This window comes from Podarcis vaucheri (assembly GCF_965113315.1).
Source record: "Podarcis vaucheri genome assembly, chromosome: 18".
In the NCBI taxonomy this organism is placed as follows: Eukaryota; Metazoa; Chordata; class Lepidosauria; order Squamata; family Lacertidae; genus Podarcis; species Podarcis vaucheri.
In genome coordinates this window covers 8,410,811-8,428,311 of record NC_138756.1, presented here as the reverse complement: position 1 = coordinate 8,428,311, position 17,501 = coordinate 8,410,811, and the positions used below count along the sequence as shown (strand labels likewise).

General features: G+C 48.7%; 1 protein-coding gene across 3 annotated transcripts in view; it reads left to right on the top strand.

The window, feature by feature from the left end:
* The window catches only part of FBN3 (fibrillin 3), a 150,278-nt gene that overhangs the window by 27,451 nt on the left and 105,326 nt on the right, over positions 1–17,501 (top strand). For all 3 annotated transcript variants that reach the window (XM_082206194.1, XM_082206195.1, XM_082206196.1), the window contains 3 exons: positions 516–614; positions 3,695–3,790; positions 6,260–6,355. In XM_082206194.1, coding sequence (XP_082062320.1) covers positions 516–614; positions 3,695–3,790; positions 6,260–6,355 — 291 coding nt within the window. The remainder of the gene's footprint in view (positions 1–515; positions 615–3,694; positions 3,791–6,259; positions 6,356–17,501) is intronic.

The following is a 17,501-nucleotide window of genomic DNA, read 5'->3' as shown; positions in this document are numbered from 1 at the left end:
ACCGACTCTGGGGTTGCGGTGCTCATCTCGCTTTACTGGCCGAGGGAGCCGGCGTATAGCTTCCAGGTCATGTGGCCAGCATGACTAAGCCGCTTCTGGCGAACCAGAGCAGCGCACGGAAACACTGTTTACCTTCCTGCCGGAGCGGTACCTATTGATCTACTTGCACTTTGACGTGCTTTCGAACTGCTAGGTTGGCAGGAGCAGGGACCGAACAACGGGAGCTCACCCCATCAGGGGATTTGAACCGCCGACCTTCTGATCGGCAAGTCCTAGGCTCTGTGGTTTAACCCACAGCGCCACCCGCGTCCCTTGCCTTCAGTGGCTTAGGGCCTCATCAAACCTAAATTCAGCCCTGGTGACCTTGTGAGCTCCCAGGCCAGCTCACCTCACAGGGTGGTTGTGAGGCCAGAATGGAGAGGAAGAGAGCCTCATTGGAGGAACGTTAGGGTAGGGATGAAAGGACATGGCCTTTAAACTCCTTTTCTCTTTCTCTCCCCCCTTTCCCCCAACAGCCATTTGCCGGAACTCCTGCGGAGATGGGTTCTGTTCCCGACCCAATATGTGCACCTGTTCCAATGGGCAGCTGTCTCCAAACTGCGGCTCCGGAGGAGGTGAGGAGAAAGGGGGACTTCGTGTGAGATGCGCATGTGTGCGAGGTGGGCGACTGGGCGCAGAAACCCCCTGCCTTTGCACGGTTGGGATGTAACCTGTCGGAGAAGAATAAGCGCCGTTGCCTGTTGCTCCACCCACTTTTGCCCAGGCCCCTAGAAGCCACGCCCCTATCTGGACAGGGATAGCCTAACTACTGTGGTCTATGCTCTGGTAACCTGAAGGTTAGATTACTGCAATGCGTTCTACGTAGGGCTGCTTCTGAAGATGGTTTGGAAACTTCAGGCGCTGCAGAATTTAGCGGCTGTGTCACACACCAGGCAGCAAGATGGTTTGAATATATTGCACTGATCCTGGTCTGACCTCACTTGCTAATAATAATAATAATAATAATAATAATAATAATAATAATAATTTATTACAGTGGTACCTCGGGTTACATATGCTTCAGGTTACAGACGCTTCAGGTTACAGACTCCGCTAACCCAGAAATAGTACCTTGCGTTAAGAACTTTGCTTCAGGATGAGAGCAGAAATCGTGCTCCGACAGTGCGGCGGCAGCGGGAGGCCCCACTAGCTAAAGTGGTGCTTCAGGTTAAGAACAGTTTCAGGTTAAGAATGGGCCTCCGAAATGAATTAAGTACTTAACCGCGAGGTACCCCTGTATTCTCCAGCCACCCTGGGCGGCTTCCAACAAAATATTAAAATACAATAGTCTGTTAAACATTAAAAGCTTCCCTGAAAAAGGCTTCCTTCCAATGTCTTCTAAAAGTCTGGTAGTTGTTTTTCTCTTTGACATCTGGTGGGAGGGCGTTCCACAGGGCGGGCGCCACCACCGAGAAGGCCCTCTGCCTGGTTCCCTGTAACCTCACTTCTTGCAGGGAGGGAACCGCCAGAAGGCCCTCGGCGCTGGACCTCAGCGTCCGGGCAGAATGATGGCGGTGGAGACGCTCCTTCAGGTATACTGGACCGAGGCCGTTTAGTTTCCGGGCCCAATTCAAAGTGTTGGTTCTGACCTATAAAGCCTTTAACGGCTCACGACCGCAAAACCCTCTTTTTTTTTTTTGGGTGCAATGCGCTTTTTACAGCAGCTCCCCCCCACCTTAATATGTTGTTGTTTAGTCGTTTAGTCGTGTCCGACTCTTGGTGACCCCCTGGACCAGAGCACGCCAGGCCCTCCTGTCTTCCACTGCCTCCCGCAGTTTGGTCAAACTCATGCTGGTAGCTTCGAGAACACTGTCCCACCATCTCGTCCTCTGTCGTCCCCTTCTCCTTGTGCCCTCCATCTTTCCCAACATCAGGGTCTTTTCCAGGGAGTCTTCTCTTCTCAGGAGGTGGCCAAAGTCTTGGAGCCTCAGCTTCAGGATTCTGTCCTTCCAGTGAGCACTCAGGGCTGATTTCCTTCCGAATGGAGAGGTTTGATCTTCTTGCAGTCCATGGGACTCTCAAGAGTCTCCTCCAGCACCAGAATTCAAAAGCATCCATTCTTCGGCGATCAGCATTCTTTATGGTCCAGCTTTCACTTCTATACATTACCACCTTAATATACATGAAGCCCCTTCTGCTCTCAATTTCACTGTGATGGAGACCCCAGATGTTAGCAATCTCCTCAGCTATGTCAGGAATTCAGGCTTGGGGAGGGGTGTTGGGAAAGGGGCTACATTGCCTGCATTCCGGTGGTCCCTGGGGGGTCGCTGGGGGAGGGAGGCGGGGGGGGAGTTTAAGATTTCACAAGGCATTTATTTTTTGGGGGGGGGGTGGGGCTGCCTCCACAACAGGGTGTGAGGCCAGATGGAGAGAGCAAAGTGGATGTCGGTTTCCTATGGCTGAACTTTGGAGAGGTTCAAAGCTTTTTGGAAAGCAGTAAGGGACACAAAAGGATGTGGGTGGCACTGTGGGTTAAACCACAGAGCCTAGGACCTGCCGATCAGAAGGTCAGCGGTTCGAATCCCCACGACAGGGTGAGCTCCCGTTGCTCGGTCCTAGCTCCTGCCAACCTAGCAGTTCGAAAGCACGTCAAAGTGCAAGTAGATAAATAGGTACCACTCCGGCAGGAAGGTAAATGGTGTTTCCGTGCGCTGCTCTGGTTCGCCAGAAGCGGCTTAGTCCTGCTGGCCACATGACCTGGAAGCTGTACGCCGGCTCCCTTGGCCAATAAAACGAGATGAGCGCCACAACCCCAGAGTCGGTCACGACTGGACCTAATGGTCAGGGGTCCCTTTACCTTTATTAGGGGACACAAAGGTCTTCTCTGCTGTGTTGTATCAGTGGGGAAATTATTGTCAGGTGTGGAAACAACTGGGGCAGTTTTTCTCTCCCCCCTCCCAATAATATTTATTAAGTTTATATAAAAACATAACTTTAACATAACCGAAAAAGAAAAAACAATAATGAGAAAAAAGAAAGAAAAGAAAAGAAAAACCAAAGAAGTACCAACCCCGCATAATACTACCACATACATAAATACAACAAAGCTTAATTAATTAAAATCCAACTTCATAAACATATTACTTGACTTCCTCTAATCTCTTCCATCTGAATTTCTTTGTAATTGAATGTAGCAGTTTCCAATATCGTAATTTCTTAGAACAATCATCCTGTCACAATCATATTTCCTAACTTTCCTTATGGTATTGTTTCTTATTTATTTATTTAGTCCTGATTTAATCCTCAGCCTAATTAATTCTTTCAAGTACAGTGGTACCTCGGGTTAAGTACTTAATTCATTCCGGAGGTCCGTTCTTAACCTGAAACTGTTCTTAACCTGAAGCACCACTTTAGCTAATGGGGCCTTGCGCTGTTCTCATCCTGAAGCAAAGTGCTTAACCTGAAGCACTATTTCTGGGTTAGTGGAGTCTGTAACCTGAAGCGTATGTAACCCGAGGTACCACTGTAGTTACAAATCTTTAATATTACAATATTCAAATAGTCTTTAAATTTCTTCCATTCTTCTTGATATTCCTCTTCTTTCTGGTCGCGGATATTATTAGCTTCACCGTTAAACTCTCCGCCGTTGCATCTCTCCATTCTCCTTCTGCTCCTAGGCTGCCTCCATAAACCTGTCTCCTTCTTCCTCCCCCAGTTCAGTCCTGCAACGTGAGATGTATGAATGGCGGCAGCTGCAACGAAGAAGCTTGTCTGTGCCAGAAGGGATACACTGGGACATACTGCGGCCAGCGTGAGTACTGGGGCGTGCATGCTGTGAGCATGGAAAAAGGCAAAAGAGCAAGCCCTGAGCTGAGATTTAGAAGGCGATTGGGCTGGATCCGGCCCCCAGGCCTTAGTTTGCCTACCTATGCCCTTGGTCTTACCGATCAAAAGGTCAGTGGTTCGATTCACTGCGACGGGGTGAGCTCCCGTTGCTCTGTCCCAGCTCCTGCCAACCTAGCAGTTCGAAAGCACACCAGCGCAAGTAGATAAATAGGCACCACTCCAGCGGGAAGGTAAATGGCATTTCTGTGTGCTCTGGTTTCCGTCATGATGTCCCGTTGCGCCAGAAGCGTTTTAGTCCCGCTGGCCACATGACCCGGAAAGCTGTCTGCAGACAAACGCCAGCTCCCTCAGCCTGAAAGCGAGATGAGCGCCGCAACCCCATAGTCGCCTTTGGGTGGACTTAACCGCCCAGGGGCATAGCTGTCAATGTTTCCCTTTTTTAAAAGGGAAATTCCCTTATTCCGAATAGGATTCCTCGCAAGAAAAGGGAAAAGTTGACAGCTATGGCAGGGGGAGCCAACGCCAGACCTTGCTAGCATATCCCGTGGTTGGGGAAGATGGGAGACGAACCAACAGAGTCAAAAGATAAGGCAGGAGATTCAGACTCAACAACAGGAAGAACTTTCTGATTTTGTGTGCCGAAAATGCATAAACCAGGAGAAACGCACTTGGAAATTCTCCCGATTCCCTGTGCCTTTCCTTCCTATATACATAGAAACGTAAGGCTGTCGACACGGTGCAATACACAAGGCCACCAAAAGGTGGCCACTGCAACTCCCGTGTGAAGGCAGATTGTCAGGAGGTTTTTAAGCAGATCTGCCATGGATGCTTTACCTGAGATTCCTGCATTACAGGGGGGTTGGACTAGATGACCCGCGGGGTCCCTTTCCAACTTTCCGATTCTACAGTTCTACGGTTCTCTAACTCGCACACAGACCCCCCCTCCCAGCCCCTTGAACAGCCAATGCAGATGACCAAAAGGTGGGCATTTTTAGGTTGGAAGAAGTTTAAGGAATATTTGAAAAAATACGTTAATATTTAAATCTTAGAATTGCTTTGGAAGTGGATATAGGCAGTAGGGTGAGAAGTAGAAGACAGTGTATTTTATGTGATAAAAGGTGAAGTTTTTATGGTTGAAGTAAGTGGAGGGGGGAGATGGTTAGAAATTATGATATATGTAAACTGCTAAAGAGGAGGCTGGTGGCGCTGTGGGTTAAACCACAGAGACTAGGACTTGCCAATCAGAAGGTCGGTGGTTCGAATCCCCGCCACGGGGTGAGCTCCCGTTGCTCGGTCCCTGCTCCTGCCAACCTAGCAGTTCGAAAGCACCTCAAAGCACAAGTAGATAAATAGGTACCACTCCGGCGGGAAGGTAAATGGCGTTTCCGTGCGCCAGAAGTGGCTTAGTCCTGCTGGCCACATGACCCGGAAGCTGTACGCCGGCTCCCTCGGCCAATAAAGCAAGATGAGCGCCGCAACCCCAGAGTTGGTCACGACTGGACCTAATGGTCAGGGGTCCCTTTACCCCTTTACCTTTTTAAACTGCTAAAGGTGAAGTAAAATGGAAATCAGATAGGTGGGACTTGTGGAAGGTCACTTAACAATGTTTAGAAAAATAAGGATATGACAAGAATTTGTTTGTCTTTTCTGTTTGTGTTTTTTATTTGTGTTATAAAAATAAATGGGGGGGGAAGGTGGGCATTTTTCTCCTCATCACATCACATCACAGCGCTGGACTGAGCGGAACGGTTTAAATCCCTTTTCCTACCGTAGCGCCACTCTGGGAAAGGAAAGCCAGACCGTCTCCGCTCTTCAGATGATTGATATTACCGTATTTTTCGCTCTATAAGGCGCACCAGACCACAAGGTGTACCTAGTTTTTGGAGGAGGAAAACAAGAAAAGAAATATTCTGAATCTCAGAAGCCAGAACAGCAAGAGGGATCGCTGTGCAGTGAAAGCAGCAATCCCTCTTGCTGTTCTGGCTTCTGGGATAGTTGCGCAGCCTGCATTCGTTCCATAAGACGCAAACACATTTCCCCTTACTTTTAAGGAGGAAAAAAGTGAGTCTTCTAGGGCAAAAAATACGGTACCTATTGCTGACAACTTGCTTGGCGTTGGGGTCAGACATGGCCTCTGGAACGCTTCACCATGTCTCCTTTAAGCCCCCCGAAGACCCTGCCTCTCAGGCAAGGCTCTCCGCGTCTCATGCAGGATTTTACCCCATTTGGATGACTTCCCGCCCCTCCGAAACAGCCTCCCATCGCTTTTGGCTCTTCGAATGTCCCGAGCGGCAGAAAGGAGGAGCGGAGATGTTGGCTGGGCTCCCGATTCCCCACCGTACCACGGCATTTCCTGGAGAGATCGACTTGATTCCTGGCCAATTCAAACTCCGTCTTTTTTCTCTCTCTCTCTCTCTCTCTGCTCCCCGCACAGCTGTCTGCGAAAGTGGCTGCCAGAACGGAGGTCGATGCATTGGGCCAAATCGCTGCGCTTGCGTGTATGGATTCACAGGGCCCCAGTGCGAGAGAGGTAAGTTGTGGCTGCTTATGCATCTTGCATGTCGTCCGTGAAGACGGAGGCCCGTCGCACTTATGTGGGACTATACCCAACATCTTCTGCCCGCCAAGGCTCTTGCGCTAGCAGACAGGTGAGTTTTAATACAGTGGTACCTATGGGATGCAGGTGGCACTGTGGGTTAAACCACAGAGCATAGGACTTGCCAATCAGAAGGTTGGCGGTTCAAATCCCTGCGACGGGATGAGCTCCGGTTGCTCGGTCCCTGCTCCTGCCAACCTAGCAGTTCGAAAGCATGTCAAAGTGCAAGTAGATAAATAGGTACCACTCCGGCGGGAAGGTAAACGGCATTTCCGTGCGCTGCTCTGGTTCGCCAAAAACGGCTTAGTCCTGCTGGCCACATGACCTGGAAGCTGTACGCCGGCTCCCTCTGCCTATAAAGCAAGATGAGCGCCACAACCCCAGAGTCGGTCACGACTGGACCTAATGGTCAGCGGTTCCTTTACCTTTACCTTTACCTCGGGTTAAGTACTTAATTTGTTCCGGAGGTCCGTACTTAACCTGAAACTGTTCTTAACCTGAAGCACCACTTTAGCTAATGGGGCCTCCTGCTGTCGCCACGCTGCCGGAGTACGATTTATGTTCTCATCCTGAAGCAAAGTTCTTAACCTGAAAGCACTATTTCTGGGTTAGCGGAGTCTGTAACCTGAAGCGTATGTAACCTGAAGCGTCTGTAACCCGAGGTACCGCTGTATTCTGCAACCAAGGAATCCAATGCTAGAATGAACGAATGAATTTTCTTATTTCGGTCACAGACCAGTTCCAGCCCACATACAATATCAAGGAAGTCATAAAACGCGATAGGGATACATTTGAATTTGCAATTAGGTATAACAGGGACAAGGGAGGCGGGTGGCGCTGTGGGTTAAACCAGCAACTTCCTCGCACGTTCTTTTCTGCGCAAACATGCCCTTCGGCGCAAACCATTTTGCCAGCGGAGCAAGGGTGGCGTTGACTGGCTACGACTTAGCTCTACGGTGGCTACAGCCCAAAAACCTTCCGAAGCCATCACTCAAAGTCAGAACCTGGACAGCACTGAATATCGTCTCTGGGACAGAATCAAGAATATACGCTTTCAGGTTCCCGAAATAGCATCAACGCTGAGTTTGGCTACAGCCGTCAGGGTTGAAGCCAGCTAAATTCTTCTCCGAATCAGTCCGCTGAAATTTAACAGGCACGACTCATTTAGGCAATTAATTTCCGCAGAGTCTACTCCGGTGTAGTCCAATTCTGTGCACCACAGTTTAAGAAGGATGTGGACAACCTGGAGGGTGACCAAGGGATGATCAAGGGTCTAGAAGCCACACTTGATGAGGAACAGTCGAGGGAGTTGGGTATATTTAGCCTGGAAAAGGTGGAGATGTGATAGCCATCTTCAAATATCTCAAGGGCTGTCCCATGGAAGAAGGAACATGCTTGTATTCTGCTCTGGTCAGACCTCACCTGGAGTACTGTGTCCAGTTCTGGGCACCACAGTTCAAGAAGGACACTGACAAACTGGAACGTGTCCAGAGGAGGGCAACCAAAATGGTCAAAGGCCTGGAAACGATGCCTTATGAGGAACGGCTAAGGGAGCTGGGCATGTTTAGCCTGGAGAAGAGGAGGTTAAGGAGTGATATGATAGCCATGTTCAAATATATAAAAGGATGTCACATAGAGGAGGGAGAAAGGTTGTTTTCTGCTGCTCCAGAGAAGCGGACACGGAGCAATGGATCCAAACTACAAGAAAGAAGATTCCACCTAAACATGAGGAAGAACTTCCTGACAGTAAGAGCTGTTTGACAGTGGAATTTGCTGCCAAGGAGTGTGGTGGAGTCTCCTCCTTTGGAGGTCTTTAAGCAGAGGCTTGACAACCATATGTCAGGAGTGCTCTGATGGTGTTTCCTGCTTGGCGGGGGGTTGGACTCGATGGCCCTTGTGGTCTCTTCCAACTCTATGATTCTATGATTCTATGCTTTCTCCTGCTCCAGAGGGTAGGACTCGAACCCATGGCTTCAAGCTACAAGGAAGGAGGTTCCAACCAAATATCTGGAACAAGATTCTGACAGCAAGAGCTGTTTGACACTGGAGATGACTATGGACTCTCCTTCCTCGGAGATTTTTAAGCAGAGGTTGGATGGCCACCTGTCATGGATGCTTTAGCTGAGATTCCTACATTGCAGAGGATTGGACTAGATGACCTTTGGGTCCCTTCCAATTGTACTATTCCATGCTTATGTGGCTGTAACTTAGCTCTGCGCTGGCCATGCTACCCTAAGTTCTTCTGAAGACATCACTTGTCAGAACCTGGATAGCACTGAACATTGTATCTGGGACGGAATCAAGCATATAGTTCCAAAAATAGCATAAACACTGCCTTGGCTACGATCGTCGGGGCTGAATCCAGCTAAATCCTTCTCTGAATTGTCCCGCTGAAATTAACAGGCACGACTAATGTAGTCCATCGATTTCAGCGGGTCTACTCACCAATGACAAACCTAGACAGCACCTTAAAAAGCAGAGACATCACCTTGCCAACAAAGGTCCGTATAGTTATGGTTTTCCCAGTAGTAATGAATGGAAGTGAGAGCTGGACCATAAAGAAGGCTGATTGCCGAAGAATTGATGCTTTTGAATTCTGGTGCTGGAGGAGACTCTTGAGAGTCCCATGGACTGCAAGAAGATCAAACCTCTCCATTCTTAAAGGAAATCAGCCCTGAGTGCTCACTGGAAGGACAGATCCTGAAGCTGAGGCTCCAAGACTTTGGCCACCTTATGAGAAGAGAAGACGCCCTGGAAAAGACCCTGATGTTGGGAAAGATGGAGGGCACAAGGAGAAGGGGATGACAGAGGACGAGATGGTGGGACAGTGTTCTCGAAGCTACCAGCATGAGTTTGACCAAACTGCGGGAGGCAGTGGAAGACAGGAGGGCCTGGCGTGCTCTGGTCCAGGGGGTCACGAAGAGGCGGACACGACTAAACAACAACAACACTCTGAGTACAACTTTGTTAGCTGCAACCCAACTTTCAAGACTGCGTCATGAAGGACTCTTGGAATTCTCCTCTGAGTTTGCAAGCAGAGAAACTGAAACACACACACACACACAATTTTACCTGATTTTCTTCAAAGAGGAGAAATCCCCCAACAGTTTCTCAGGGGTGGAGCTCAGGCTTAGGTTTTTTTAAAGCACCGTCGTACGTATTGCGAGTTGCATTTAATGTTAGTCATGTTCAGTGTTGACCCATTGACACAGGTGGCGCTGTGGTCTAAACCACTGAGCCTCTTGGGCTTGCCGATTGGAAAGTCGGCGGTTCGAATCCCTGCGACGGGGTGAGCTCCCGTTGCTCGGTCCCAGCTCTTGCCAACCTAGCAGTTTGAAAGCACACCTGTGCAAGTAGATGAATAGGTACCGCTGCAGCAGGAAGGTAAATGGCATTTCTATGTGCTCTGGTTTCCGTCACGGTGTCCTGTTGCACCAGAAGTGGTTAAGTCCTGCTAGCCGCAGGACCTGGAAAGCTGTCTGTGGAGAAATGCCGGCTCCCTCGGCCTGAAAGCAAGATGAGCGCCGCAACCCAGTAGTCACCTTTGACTGGACTTAACCATCCAGAGGTCCTTTACCTTTTTACCTTTTGACCAGTTGAAATCAAAGGTTGTGACTTGCATTCCGGGATCAAATCAGAAACCAGGATGGCTTCTGTTAATCCAGGACGGGCCCTGGAAAATAGGGACGCTGCCAGAAACCATCTACAAAGGTCTTCACATCCTTTCTTCTCTAATTTTTATTAAAACATTTAATAAAAGGCTCTACAGCCTGAAAAGAGAGACGATTCACGTACTTTTGCAAAGCTTTAATAAAAACCTATTTAAAAAAAATAAGAGGAGAAAATATTTATTCTTTTATTTATTGAATTTAGATACTGCCCTATACCCAGGGGTCTCAGGGTGATTCACAAAATAAAATCAAAACCACGAAATACATAATAAAAAATAAAAACAGCAACCCAATTGCACCCCTCCTTAAAAAACCCCACATTTTAAAAGGGTATAGGATGTATATCAGATGAACCAATGGCCTGGTTAAGAAAGAATGTTTTCGCCTGGCACCTAAAGGTGTATAATGACGGCACCAGGTGAACTTCCCTGGGGAGAGCATTCCACAGACGGGGAGCCACTGCAGAGAAGGCCCCGTTCTCGTGTTGCCACCCTCCGGGCCTCTCAAGGAGGAGACACACAAAGGAGGGCCGCAGAAGGTGACCACAGGGTCCGGGTAGGTTTAGTTATTCAAATAAGATCTGATGCGTAGCAACATGTTGAAAGAAGGCAGCCTGGGATGTATTCAAGTCGTGACGTTTAAACCGGATCGAGAGGCTCATAGATTTCATCCCGGAGTGGATCCTAAGCACATGGCAATCGTCGTTGCTCTGCACCCGTTCCCTGCCTCGGGCCAACTTTGGAGGGATCTTGTACATAGCTGTCAACTGTCCCTTATTTGGTGGGAAAGTCCCTTATCCCAGCGCTGTGTCCTGCTGCTGTACCTTATTGATGATGTCCCTTAAATTTCCCGGGTTTCAAAGGAAGCAGCTCCTCTCCCTCCCTCCCTGCCGGCCAGGGAGGAGGGAGGCTCCAACTGTGTTGCTTGGCTGTGTTGCTCACCCAATAAGGAGTCTAAGAACGACTGGGGGGTGGAGCTTGCATGCCTTTGCCAATCAAATCAGCCGCGTTGCCTGGGGACTCGCCTTTGCTCAGCGCTTCCCAGCGGAGAGGTGACGGTGGTTTTCCTTGCTGCATCCCCTTTGCCGGGTTGCTGCACTGTGGGAACCACCGCTTGAGGCTTCGTTTGGCTGCCGGCTGGGCTTTCTGCCTTTGGCTTGGAGGGGCTCAGAAGTTGAACATACCTGTGCTGGGAAAATCCCTTATTTTGGCTGCTGATCCCTTATTTTCGAGGCTGCTGATCCCTTATTTTCGAGGCTGCTGGTCCCTTATTTTCAAATCTGTAAGCTGACAGCTATGATCTTGTAAGGTACAAAAGCCTTGAATCAAGCGCTCCTCCCTCCCTCTTTCGCTTTGTGGTGAATGGATTTGGCTCAGAGCTGGAGATGAAACAAGCTTCGCAGCTGTGCCTACACACCGACTCGCCCCGGCCAAGACAAACAGAGGGCTTGCTGTGTGCGCAGCAGAGATAGGATAGAGTTTCAAAGCGCACTCTCCCTTCCAGCCTTGCTCTCAGCTTCCAGCAACGAAGAACCAACAGTCCCCCACAGATTTCCCCCTCCCGGGGGTACGGTCTGCTCCCTTTGTTGTGGATTCCTCCAAAACCCATATCCCCAGAGTGATGCTCACCTGTCAATCAGCCGTCAATCCCTGGGTGCTGTAAGCTGATGCATAATGATGTTCAGTTCTGTGTCGACTGCGTCTGTTATTCTTTTATTTATTAAGTATTTATGTATTTATTGAGAGTTCCCCCCCAAAAAGGAAAATGTTTACAGTGGTACCTCGGGTTAAGAACTTAATTTGTTCCGGAGGTCCGTACTTAACCTGAAACTGTTCTTAACCTGAAGCACCACTTTAGCTAATGGGGCCTCCTGCTGCTGCCGTGCCGCTGGAGCGTGATTTCTGTTCTCAACCTGAAGCAAAGTTCTTAACCTGAAGCACTATTTCTGGGTTAGTAGAGTATGTAACCTGAAGCGTATGCAACCTGAAACGTATGTAATCTGAGGTACCACTGTATTTGGTTTTCAGAAGCTTACATTCTGCGCCATCAACAATACCTTTACTTTATTTATCGACTTCCCATCTCGCTCCCACCCCCCACAGTGTTCTGTGTTTAATGTTGCGTATTTTAATTTATATCTCTCCACATATTATTAGCCTTCATGTCTTTCTTCGGTTACTCACATTTCAAATCCAGCTTGCGTTTTCATGCAACTATAATAGTTCTTTAGATACTCTACGACGTTTCGTCATTTTGATCTCAAAATTCTCGGGTTTTTGATTGGCACTTGGACAATATCTTTTCCGCGGGAGACGTTAAAGGAGAAGAGTACAGTCGTGCCTCGGAAGTCGAATGAAATCCGTTCCGGAAGTCCGTTCAACTTCCAAAACATTCGGAAACCAAGGCACAGCTTCTGATTGGCTGCAGGAAGGTCCTGCAGCCAATCGGAAGCCCCATTGGACGTTCGGCTTCCAAAAATAGTTCGCAAACCGGAACACTCACTTCCGGGTTTCGATCGTTCGGGAGCCGATTTGTTCGGGAGCTGAGGCATTTGAGATCCAAGGTACGACTCTGAGGAGCTCTCAAGGAGTTGGGAGGTTTTGCCCGTTTCTTAGAAAGGGACGCTGGTGCCGCTGTGGGTTAAACCACAGAGCCTAGGACTTGCCAATCAGAAGGTCGGCGGTTCGAATCCCCACGACGGGGTGAGCTCCTGTTGCTCGGTCCCTGCTCCTGCCAACCTAGCAGTTCGAAAACACGGCAAAGTGCAAGTAGATAAATAGGTCCCACTCCGGTGGGAAGGTAAACGGCATTTCCGTGTGCTGTTCTGGTTCTCCAGAAGCGGCTTAGTCCTGCTGGCCACATGACCCGGAAGCTGTACGCCGGCTCCCTCGGCCAGTAAAGCGAGATGAGCGCCGCAACCCCAGAGTCGGTCACGACTGGACCTAATGGTCAGGGGTCCCTTTACCTAGAAAGGAAAATAAATTTCTGGACTGGGCATTTGGTGCAAACACACACACACACACACACACACACACACACACCACCCCTCCGTTCCTGTTTGCGTGCTTTTTAACAAAGGAAAAGCAAACGACTGCCACTTTCCCAATCCCACCTGTGCCAAATTTTCCCTCCCGCGGACCCTACATGCCAAACCCACAAAGACCCACACAGTGGGGGATAGACAGAGAGAGACGTCTTTGTTAAGAAAGGAACTTGGCACTCTGATTGCGGTGCCCACTTCAGAGGCAAATCGCTTAATGAGGAGGGTTGTGTCAATTCCCACTTGGATCATTTCCTGCCCCTAACAGACACCTTTTTTGTGTAGTGGGGGAGCTGGAAGAAGGGGCCTGGCTTGCACATCCGTATCGAAGCTGCTCCAGCCACATTTGGGAACCTACCGCATTTTCCGCTCTATAAGATGCACCAGACCACAAGACGCACCTAGTTTTTGGAGGAGGAAAACAAGAAAAAAAATATTATGAATCTCAGAAGCCAGAACAGCAAGAGGGATCTCTGCGCAGCAAAAGCAGCAATCCCTCTTGCTGTTCTGGCTTCTAGGATAGCTGTGCAGCCTGCATTCGCTCCATAAGACGCACACACATTTCCCCTTACTTTTTAGGAGGGGAAAACTGAGTCTTATAGAGCAAAAAATACGGTAACTGCTTGAGAGCGCAAGGGATCTGGAAGGCAAGGAAGTGGGTCTTGAGGACCAAAGGATCCTGGGTCCAACACCAGGGTCTTTTCCAGGGAGTCTTCTCTTCTCCTGAGGTGGCCAAAGTCTTGGAGCCTCAGCTTCAGGATTTGTCCTTCCAGTGAGCACTCAGGGCTGATTTCGTTCAGAATGGAGAGGTTTGATCATCTTGCAGCCCATGGGACTCTCAAGAGTCTCCTCCAGCACCTGAATTCAAAAGCATCCATTCTTCGGCGACCAGCCATCTTTATGGTCCAGCTTTCACTAAGAATAGAAGTAAAAAGTCAATTATCTAAAATACATTTAAGGGTTTTGAATCAATAGTCAAATAGTGGGTGTTATTCTGATTGCCCCAGCTAAAAACCTTGCCACCTTTGCTGTCGCCTTCTCATCTTGATCTGCCAAGAGAAAGGGCACTGGGGCAGTGGTTGGGCGACCCGGAATGGACAATAAAAGAGGGGTGATAATCTCATTCCTCAAGTCTTTATAAAGAGTGCAAGCCAGAAGGGCATGCGCCACCAATTCACGACTGCCATCTCCACAGGAGAGAAGCGTTTTTCGTGTGGAATTTGTTGGAATCATATCTGAGGTCGTATCATAGTGCCTGGCTGTAGTACAGGGGTCAGCAAACTTTTTCAGCAGTGGGTCGGTCCACCGCCCCTCAGAACTTGTCGGGGGCCGGACTATATTTTGGGAAAAAATAATGAACGAATTCCTATGCCCCGCCCCCAGACCTTAGTTTGCCGACCCATGCCATAGTATGACTAACTCTTCATCCAAGCCTTGTTGGTTAGCATGCAACAAAGGAGAAATTCTTTACCGGCTGCTTCCTAACACAAGGGTTCATTGTTCTTTCTCGGAGTCAAGTGTTATTGTTCAGAAATAGGCGATGCAAATGAGCCCATAAGTGTAACAGCTGAAGGAGCGGATGTGTCAGGCGCTTTGAGAAGTGACTGCAAACGCAAACAGGCACTTCAGGAAGTTCATTAAGAGTGCAATTCTGTGAGCTCATAAGTCCGTCTTTACTGCGTTTGATCAGAGCGAACCCATTGTGAATGATGGAGATGACTAGCTTGGGTCCGTTAACTTCAGTGGGGGTTATTCAGTGAAGCACTTCTGCTAGTGGAGATACTCACATAGCAGAAGTTAATAATAATAATAATAATAATAATAATAATAATAATAATAATAATTTCCTTCCTTCCCTCCCTCCCTCCCTTTCTTATTTTCTCCTTCCTTCCTTCCTTCCTTCCTTAATTTCTCCTTCCTTCCTTCCTTCCTTCCTTCCTTCCTTCCTTCCTTCCTTATTTCCTTCCTATTTTCTTCTTTCTTTCTTTCTTTCTTTCTTTCTTTCTTTCTTTCTTTCTTTCTTTCTTTCCATACATAAAGCACAACACAACATCACACATTTAAAAACAGAGTCTCCTACACAGGCATCAAACCAACCAATAAATCAATGGAAACTAACAACAACAACAACAACAACAATAATAATAATGTTGTCCCCAGAATTGCTGCAGAAATGTGGATAAGTGAATCCAGGGCAGGGAACCAGAGGGACAGAGAAACATGAAATTTGTTCATCTCCTGCTAAGGCTGAGACGCACGCACAGGCCACCTCTCCGCTCCCTTACCTCATTGCTCAGGGAATCACATTCCCGTGTTTTGGTTATTTGTAGAAAGGGAAAATCTGGCCGGCTTCCTTTTGCAGGGCCAGACATTCCGAGGGCTGAAAAAACACCCAAGAGGAAATCGAAGAGCGAGACGCAATCTTGCTGGCTTTTCCGCCGGCTGGATTTACAGTTTCCTGATGGCAAACGGGCACTACCATGAAACCCAAGCTCCGGCCATGTGGACAGCTTTTCTGTCGCTGCAGCATTTAAATTTCCGGGGAGTGTGGAGACTAAACGCAATTCCTTACGTCTTTTTTATTATTATTGTTTCATTTATTTAATCATTTTTTTCAGTACATACAGCAACCACCAAAAACACATACAACAAAAACCACAATAACACTCATAACACAATTTAACAATTCAGATTTGAGTACTGTTATGCCTATAACTGCACCCTTTTAACAATATTTCCAGACCTCTCGTCCCCCTACTTCCCAACCACTGTCCGCTTTATCGCTTAAGTATTCCTTCCAGATTTCTTCATATTTATCCATTCTTAATTTGCGTCGATATGCAATTCGTTCATATGTAACTTTGTTGTTGTTTAGTCGTTTAGTCGTGTCCGACTCTTCGTGACCCCCTGGACCAGAGCACGTCAGGCACTCCTGTCTTTCAGTTCCCCCCACAGTTTGGTCAAACTCATGTTCGTAGCTTTGAGAACACTGTCCCACCATCTCGTCCTCTGTCGTCCCCTTCTCCTTGTGCCCTCCATCTTTCCCAACATCAGGGTCTTTTCCAGGGAGTCTTCTCTTCTCATAAGGTGGCCAGAGTATTGGAGCCTCAGCTTCAGGATCTGTCCTTCCAGTGAGCTCTCAGGGCTGATTTCCTTCAGAATGGACAGGTTTGATCTTCTTGCAGTCCATGGGACTCTCCAGAGTCTCCTGGTCCAGGGGGTCACGAAGAGGCGGACACGACTAAACAACAACAACAAGAGACCTGATTTGCAGCCGGTTGGGCTGGATGAGACCCTCAGGGTCCCTTCCAATGCTGCGATTCCCTGGTTCCTGGAAAGCGGGGAGTATGGGTTAATTCTGAAGAGAGCCAGTGTGGTGTAGTGGTTAAGAGCAGTGGACTCGTAATCTGGTGAACCGGGTTCGCTTCCTCGCACCTCCACATGCAGCTGCTGGATGACCTTGGGCCAGTCACACTTCTCTGAAGTCTCTCAGCCCCACTCACCTCACAGAGTGTTTGTTGTGGGGGAGGAAGTGAAAGGAGAATGTTAGCCACTTTGAGACTCCTTCGGGTAGTGATAAAGTGGGATATCAAATCTAAACTCTTCTTCTTCTGCAGCGGCAAGGTGGGGCCGGCTCAGGCTCCGGGGTGGGGCGCTCCTTGCCAGGAGGGCAGCCTTTCCACAACAGCCTCGGACGGGCCTTCAAGGGCGGCCTGTGCCCCACTGACCTCCTTTCTGCCGGCCGGAGAGCCTGCCAGCCACATTCCCCCGCTCTGTTTGGAGAGGAAAACCTTCCAGCGCTGTTGTGGGAAAGGAATCCGATTTGAGGGAGGTTTGGCTAGCCGGCCTGCTTGTTTGTTTAAGGAAGGAAGGGAAGAAATCCTTTGGACCTCTCTCCTTCTCTCTCGTGCTCTCTACTTTCTCTGAAAAAATAAAACCTGGCCAAATGGCATGCAAGGAGGAACAGACTGAGCCCCAGGCAAGCTGGAGCGGCAGAGATCTGTGCCATCGAGGGAACGAGTGCCAATCTCCACCGCGGGCATCCATCTAAATGTAGCTCGGTCTTTATTATTATTATTATTCATTTATTTGATTTAGATCCCTCCCGGCATCAAAGGATCCCGGGGCGGTTCGCGAGATAGAAACGCGACTTAAAAGCACAAATAAATAACATGGAAAAAGGAGATGTTCTTGCCAAAGAGGAACGGATAAGTAAGATAATGGACAGGGCAGAACTGGGGGGAATTAACAGCAGAATTAAGACCATCTAATGAGGAGCGTTTTATGGAAGAATGGATGCTTTTTTGGGGACCATCTAGAGCAGGCGTCCCCAAACTCGGCCCTCCAGATGTTTTGGGATTACAACTCC